The sequence below is a fragment of the Ipomoea triloba genome, chromosome 5 (genome assembly GCF_003576645.1).
Source record: "Ipomoea triloba cultivar NCNSP0323 chromosome 5, ASM357664v1".
NCBI lineage: Eukaryota > Viridiplantae > Streptophyta > Magnoliopsida > Solanales > Convolvulaceae > Ipomoea > Ipomoea triloba.
In genome coordinates, this window is record NC_044920.1 from 29,138,174 (window position 1) to 29,146,483 (window position 8,310).

An 8,310-nucleotide genomic window follows, 5' to 3' on the forward strand; every position below is an offset into this window, starting at 1 on the left:
CCCCCCCCCTCGCCCCAAAATTTATAGTGCCCAACTGGCAAACACTACAGGAGATGAGTAAACCTAATTCCCCAATCATTCTACCTCTACCAAACACATGTCATTCCTTGTCGCCAAGACACCACCCACTGATCGGCCATCGCTAGTCAACTGTGCGCAAATGCACCACCACAACTCCACCCCTCGCACGGGAGCCCTCGTGGCACCTCATGGTGCCCAACCACACCTATGGTGGGAGAAAAAAGGTCGCACTGTCATTTCCCCTCGTACTTTCTTTATGAATTGATAGGAGAAAGACTAGGTGGGGTTCTACGACATCTAGCCATACTTATGGGTGATGCGTTGAGTGTGCAGGGTTTCACTTAATTAGGTGGGGCACCATCGCCCCTCCCTTCCCCCATCTTGCACTTGGGTCTTCATTTTCTTGCATTTCTGCCTTTCAAACCCTAAATTCCTTGCATTTTCACCTTTTGACCCCAAAGTTTTCTCCTTTTTGCACTTTATACTACATACATTCATTCTTTCGCTCTCACTCCCTAATATTTCTCCTTAGCCCAATTCGCATCCCTAGCTCCTTTCCCTTCTCAGATATAGGTCTCCCAAACCTTGCTCACGAATCCCGGCCCTATCATCCTCTTGGCCTAATTAACACATGGTCCTTGACTCCCTAGGTCTAATCGACTTTAGACCTTTCTCCATCAATTCATAAGGTAAAAAACAAAAACAAAAACTTGTCACTTATAATCTAAAAGAGTTCTTCATTAAACTATCAAAAGAATCATTTTCAAATAAGATATTACCAAAGTCTTAGAAGAATCTCTATCCAAATGGGGTACCTTAATAAAAGAAAATCCACGTGTGACCAGTTAAAGTTGAAGATAAAGATGTTTAGTAGATTAATATCAGTAAAGAGCATAAGAAAATCTTTGATTTCTATCAAAGATGTTATCCAAACATGAATTGTTTATTCAAAGGACAAGTCTTCATGAACTATAAGATTTATCAAAGAAGAAGAAAAATTAAAGAAAATTAATATGTTTACCCTAACAAAAGATTCAAGCTATCAATAGTGATAGACTAAGAGTAACTTCAATTGTATAGATTTTTCATTGATTTTTTCATATACACATTTTAGAGAGAAAGAATAAGAAAGATCAAAATGGGAGGAAAAAAAAAGAGAAAGTGGAAAAAGAAAATATGACAAGAAAACAAGAAAAAGAAACTTTAAACTCATTCACGCGCCCAGCTGAGCGTTGCAGGTGCGCCTGATGTGCACTTGCGAGATTTCTTCAGTTTTTAATACATAGCCTACTGAAGCACAAAGAGTCAATACCACTCCACTGAACACATGATCTACCTACTGAAGCACAAAGAATCAATATTGCCCTCTCTGAGACAACCCATGATTTCCCATAAAGAAGAGTCACTTCGTGACACTAGACCACAAGGCATTTGAGAATTCAAATATTTGAAAATATGGGCTAATTTGCAGAGAAGGCCAACATCCTCATAATGTCAAAAACAAAAAGCATGGAAGAAAAGAGGAAAGGCCAACTACCCATGCAGTAAGGGCAGACCATAGTCCATAAATGAAAGGAATCTCTCTGTCTGTCTCTCTCATTCATAAATACCACAATATGATTCACAGCTTTAATGTTGTGCAGAACAAATTAATGGCGAAGAAACTAACCCGCAGAGAATCAATCAGAGTGGCGGGCAAAAGAGCTTTTGCTCGTGAACAACCTAGCTATGTCTGTGTATGTATATATTGGGGATTCATTTATGACTCTATCTCCTTTTCTTTATAGCTCTGCCCATCAAACCACCCCATTTTGGATTCTGCTTTTAATTTTTATTTGCTACTCCATCCATACATGCTTTAATTTCAAGCCTAAATGTTATGTTCTAATTGGATGAAAGAAAAATTAGTACTTCACTATCACCGACGATATGTCAATACATCAAGAAATATAAAGTAAAATTAATGGGTCTTGAAAATAAAAAATTACTCTATTTTAATGCGAGATGACCTAATAGATAATTTAACTTGTTTTGGCACCTCTGTATAAATAATAAGTAGATTGTTAATTTGGTTTATGTAATCAATCTACAACTAGTGTTTTCATGTGTGATGTATTCAAGCTGCGATTATCCATAATAAATATTCTATGCTTTGCCCAGGGGCTTATTATAGTGGTTTGTCGCATGAATAGAAAAAGATTCAGATGATGGAATGTGTGTACACATGAATATTAGGGTTTAACTGGTGGAGTAATTATGCAACTCGTGATTTACATTTGCAATAACTCTAAGAGCAGTATCTTGTATGCTAAAATTATTTCGGTAAAGTTGGGTTAACCTAAGTATTAAAAGAAAATCTATGTTTTGAATTCGATAAAAATTAGGTTTTTCATTTTCAACATCATAAAAGACAAGATAGATGCACAATAAATATAGGGTCATATTAAAGGAGTGGAAAAAAAATAAAAATAAAAATATTTACCTTGGATGATGATCTACCTTGAAAAAGAAAAAAGAAAAAAAAAAAAAAAAGTCTACTATATGAATCCAAAAGTTTAAAGCCGAAGTCCAAAAGCATCAAACTTTATCTAAGGTATATATAAACTTTATCTAAGGTATATATATATATAAAGTAGTGATGGGCACTACACAAGTGATCTCATTTCCAGGGCCACTAGTCAACCAATGGCGATATACTGAAATATATATATGTACGAAAGATTTATTCAAATGTTACAATGTAATAGTCCTCGCAGCTGCATTCTAATGAGGAAGGAATTCGTCAGTATTAGACAATAATTCTACTTTGTGACATCAAAAAAGAGTAAGGGGCCAATAGGGAATGTTAAATAGAAACATTAGAAGCATGTTGTTTCATATGGCATTACAAACACACATATATAACACACTTAGAGTCAAACATTCCTAAATATAAACAAGTCTTTCTTGACTTCTTCTATGCATTGAAAAGTGCCTATATATATAGTTTTGTTGTCATGTTAAATTTGAAGTGAGGTGTAACCATCTGATTGGCTGGAGAAGATGAAGATCATCCAAACTCTCTGTAAACACAAAATTCAAAATAAGTTTCTGTAAACACAATTAATCTTCTTTTTACACATTGATACATACACCAGATATTTTGATTTTTGAGTACTACTGACTCTGTTACAATATAGTATCTGTTACAAGTTGCCTCCACTGAGGCTCGAACCCACCCCCATCATCCATGTGAGAGTGTAAACTGGGACACCAGATATTTTGATAGAAAACCAAAATTTAACTTCAATAAAGATTGCAAAGAATTAGTAGTAAATGATGATCTACCTTGGACGATGAACTAGTGCTCAAGTTTCGATTCACGAAGCTTTATTAGTTTTTCTCTCCACATGACTGAAGAAAAAACAAAACGTATTACAATAGTAGTTGTGTTAGGTATTTCTTTCGTGAAAGGGAACATGTAGTCCAAGCCCGACATACCTGCTTCACTGTATCGCTCTTGTTTGACAGCTGAATTCATATTTCTCATCAGAACAAGTTCTTCAGAAAGTAAATCAGGGCCATCTGAAGCACTATATAAGATAACACACATGCTTTAGATACGATAAAGTCTGGGAAATAAAATATAAGTATCTGGAAACACAAGAACAAACCTATCTAGAGAGACATCATATATGGCCTTTGCATTGCTCGATCTTGCCATCCCATGAACCATTCTAATTGCATCTGTTAAGACAATTTCTTTATTTACAAATATTGGGGCCTGCACACATCCAAAAACAGAGTGAATGAGTTTATGAAATTTGTAGCGAGTTGTTCTCAAATTTATAGGAAAATGCACACCTTGCATCTGTTAGCAACATTTATGGCATCAGATGGGCGGGCATCCACACTTATAATATCTGTCTCCCCGGACTGTATAAATAAGAAGCATTAAGTCAAAATCAATGCTCCAAAAAATACATACTATAATAATACAAACTTGCAATCATGGGTGTGTTTAATTGAATGTACTTCACACTCTTTTTTTAATGTACCTTCTGAAAAAGTATTCTAGTAAAATAAGTATTAACCACTTTTTCTGTAATCTTCACCATTTTAACCTGTAAAATGGAAGTTTACAAGTATAAGGAATTGCAAACTCAAAAGAATTAATGAGGTTTACTTCATGCAAAAGCTAAATTCTTGTACACATACCAAGAAGCATCTTATAAGATCTAAAAGAACAAGGTAGGTCATCAGATCAGGGTATGATTATCTGAAAGGGTTGTACTATTAACAAACTGATAAGATAGAAACAAGTAGTTTCACTGCAGAAATATAACTTTTCCTTTATTCCTTGCAAGATACTGAAAGGTTTAGATGCATATGAGGAGAGAGATGGAGATTGTAGATCATTATTTCAAGACCAAGTATATGATCAGGCAAGCCCAGTTAAAATAGGAACTTTTATTTGCACAAGCACATTCGTCTATATAATCTTACATTTACAATCAATTCTTCACTGAATCCAAATATTTACGATCATGCAAACTCTGGGAACTGGGAAGTCAACAACTAAAGCAATTAATGAAGTATACAGCCCAAATTACCGAAACAAAACTGGTGAACCCAAAAAAAAAGGCACCAGGTAACAATAAGTTCTCAATATGTAAAGGCAGTGTAAAGACGGGATAAGACTACATACTTCATAGTCAAGCTTCTCCAATAAATTTCTTATGAGCTGAAACTGGTTTGGACAATCCTGCAGCAGGCCCAAACATAAGCATTGTGATAAAAGATGAAGAAACAGCACATTCCACCATAAAATAAGAAAGTACCCCAGCTTGATCCTCGTACAAAGAGTCGATTAGCCTTTCAACAGCATATTCCCCTGAAGTAGGGTGCATTAGAAGTAAGCTGTAAAGTTCAGTACCAAGTTTATGTAAGCAAGGCAAAAGGCATGAAAGATGAAGATTCATACCTACAATAATAGGTAACACAAAGTCCCCATCACAAGAAATCTTAAGAAAAATAGTTGGACTCTGATAACGGCGGAGAAATCCTGTCCCTATAAAAGACACATCAATCCCCCTTGGATCATTTGCTCGAACCGAAAAGGGAGACAGATGAGCAAATGACTCCCATTGTGTATTTTCTTGAAATCCTTTCAATCGCATGCGGTGGTGCTTGATAGTTTCTGCAAAAGTCATAGTTCATAAATCATCTCAGATACTTGGACCTAAGAAAGACAATCCTATTATCCCAGACACTGTTAGTAATTGCTGTGACCTTGTGTCATGGGGGTAAATTCAAGCCATGTTCAATGATTAAGGTTAATAGCTATAATCCATTTCATTATCGAGATCAACCGGAATAACAAGAAGGAATTAATGCCTGCACCAGTGCAGAATCTAATCAGTTGATAATTTATAAATAGCAACATAATATTTTTCATATCAGCTATTTTGCTGTGCAAAATACTAGTGTTTGTTTGTGTGATTTCTTCATTGTATCAGAAGTTGTATAACTCCAAAAATCATTTACATTGTCTCAATTGTATCTAATTGGTTTTCTATCTCATTTAATTAAAAAATCCACAATCAATTAATTCGAATTCTGTTTATAGCAAAATCAAACATATAATTTTAGGTTTAATAAATTTTGGAGAAAGAGTAACCAAAATTCAGTTAAACGGAGAATTTGTGAGACCTGAAACGAGTACAACGGCTTCGAGGTAATCGCCATCGCGGTCTTCGCTATGGTTCGATTTTCTCCCGGAGCTTCCGCGAGAGGACTTGGAAGACATCTCCACCGTCGCTCTCGACGGCTTCCTACAGATCATACAATGCCTGTTTGGGGAGCGCAAGAGCTGAAACGAACAGCCACGGCGGCGGAGAAGCGGTAGCGAAGAACAGTAAGAACGCGAGCTAGAAATCCGGCAGCTCGTCGTCGTCGTCTGCGCATAATCGGTGAGAACGCCGGCACCGGAGATCGTACGGACGCCTAGTTGAGATCCGAGCATCGTAATACCGCTACTAGTGCAACCGGAAATCGGAAACAATTTGTGAATTCTGATTTGTGAACCTCGAGCAATACTCTCCCTAATGCTTTAGGATGATAGATAGTCTGTGTGTGTGATCTGTGGATATATTCTTATAATATCTTAAAAATAAAGCTGTTTTCATTATATTTTAGTTTAGTCCGTACTATTTGCTGGAATGCTAAGAAGATAAGGGTCAGTTTTGTCAGATTCGCTTGGACCCATTACTCGCTTCAAACCTATTTTACTCTTTTTTTAACATATATGGAGTAATAATTTATTATAGATTAAGATAAACATCAGTAATTAATGTATATTTATAATTACATGTGTTGAATGGACAAAAAAAAGGATTAAATTGTGCTGATATTGAGACTATAATAATAAATAGATTACATTGGCATGCCATTTGTTACACAAATTAAAATATCCACATAAAATAAGTAATTAACAGAGTGATGCCTTTTTAGGTGTAATTCATACAGACATCCAAAATAATAAAGAATCGGATCCTTCAAAGTGATGTTGATACAACAATTTTATGATATATTAATGATTACATAATATAACCTGTGATGTAGCAATTACGACATAAAAATAAATGTGACAAAGTGATAATATGGTAGACAAAAAATACTTTAGGTTTGAAAAAGAGAATTTGAGATATTTTGGATGAAAAATGAGTGAGACATTCCAACAGACAAAATCACAAAATATCAGTGGAGTTGAATGACACGTGTACGCCACATACGGACCATGTGCCTCGTGACATGGGAACACACCAGAAATGACAATGAAACATTTTTATTAAATTCATTCAAATAATATTCTCTATTAGACGGTGTAGCCCATTTGACATGACTTACCAAAATTTGGTTGGAGGTTTGTTTACCTACAATTACAAGTCATTAATAAATTTATGAATTTTATTGCTATAAAATAATATGTTTGTGAGTTTTATTATAATTTTTAACAATTTAAATTATAAATTGACAAAGTTAAGAACTTTATAAAGTTTATTATACATGAATATTTTATTTTAAAAATATACATGAACATTTTAGTTTTTTTTAATAGTACTTAATCATTTTCAATTTGTATGTAAACAAAATAAAATAACAAATCTTAATAATTCTATCCACATTAATCAAATGATAAATTTAAATTTTTTATTTATTCTCACATTATTCATTTTCTTTTTTTTCCCCGTTGTTTAAATGCTATTCCAAGTGATGGGTAAATACCCCCAAGGACTACTGTAGAAATATAATGTATAGTCCGTGTATTATTGTACTTTAAAAGGTCGGGTGTCCCTTAGAAATTGTTAAGGGTTAAATGTAATATTATATTCCTGAAGGGTCAGGTCCTATTTCTATATAAAGGACCTAACCCTCATGTTAATGGCATGCGGAATCGGGGGATCCCTTGCCTCTCGGCCTCTCTCTCTCGTTCTTCTCTCTTCTTCTCCAAGAAGGAAGCCATGGCTTCCTTTCCCCTTCTCCCTGTATTCATCCATACACCGATCCATACACTACATCATACACAATCAAACACACGTGGTGTAAATCCGTACCCCCGTTTACATTTACACCATCATTGGCGCCGTATGTGGGGAATGCGACGAAATGCCGTGTTCCTCTAATCAACCGAATGGTATTCACCATCCTTATCACCGTCACAACTCACTGCCGCCGTCGCGGCTCACCGGAAAATTCAGCACTCCGCCACCATATGGTCGTATAGCGTTCCACCACCGTCAAACAAAAAAAAAATATATAAAAATTTCAAACCCAAGCTGGGTTTTAAACCATCCACTTTGTGATCTTCACCATCATTATCACCATCGGTTCATCACCATCGTCAACAACAATAAGGGAGGAAAAAGACACCGCGTTTTTTCCTCGTCGCCAGCCAGAAAGAAGAAAAACCGGCCATCACCGCCGACTTCACCACCACATCCGCCTACGACGTCGCAGCAACCACCCTCGCAACAACCATCAACGCCAAGCTCAATGTCCTATTTCTATATAAAGGACCTGACCCTCATGTTAATGGCATGCGGAATCGGGGGATCCCTTGCCTCTCGACCTCTCTCTCTCGTTCTTCTCTCTTCTTCTCCAAGAAGGAAGCCATGGCTTCCTTTCCCCTTCTCCCTGTATTCATCCATACACCGATCCATACACTACATCATACACAATCAAACACACGTGGTGTAAATCCGTACCCCCGTTTACATTTACACCATCATTGGCGCCGTCTGTGGGGAA

At 36.1% G+C, this 8,310-nt stretch overlaps 1 protein-coding gene across 2 annotated transcripts; it reads right to left on the minus strand.

The window, feature by feature from the left end:
- Positions 1–2,699: 2,699 nt before the first annotated feature.
- Positions 2,700–6,155, minus strand: LOC116018953 (bifunctional nuclease 2). 2 transcript variants are annotated; one of them, XM_031259007.1, is made up of 10 exons: positions 5,713–6,154; positions 4,985–5,200; positions 4,842–4,894; positions 4,709–4,765; positions 4,059–4,124; positions 3,865–3,936; positions 3,675–3,784; positions 3,502–3,593; positions 3,349–3,414; positions 2,700–3,083 (listed from the first exon to the last, which is right to left on the minus strand). In XM_031259007.1, the coding sequence occupies exons 1-9, from the start codon at positions 6,023–6,025 to the stop codon at positions 3,362–3,364; spliced, it is 1,032 nt and encodes a 343-aa protein (XP_031114867.1). In that variant the 5' UTR covers positions 6,026–6,154; the 3' UTR covers positions 2,700–3,083; positions 3,349–3,361. The 2 variants fall into 2 exon arrangements, with proteins under 2 accessions (XP_031114867.1, XP_031114869.1); XM_031259009.1 differs by lacking the exon at positions 4,059–4,124 and having other exon boundaries at positions 5,713–6,155.
- Between the last annotated feature and the right edge of the window lie 2,155 nt (positions 6,156–8,310).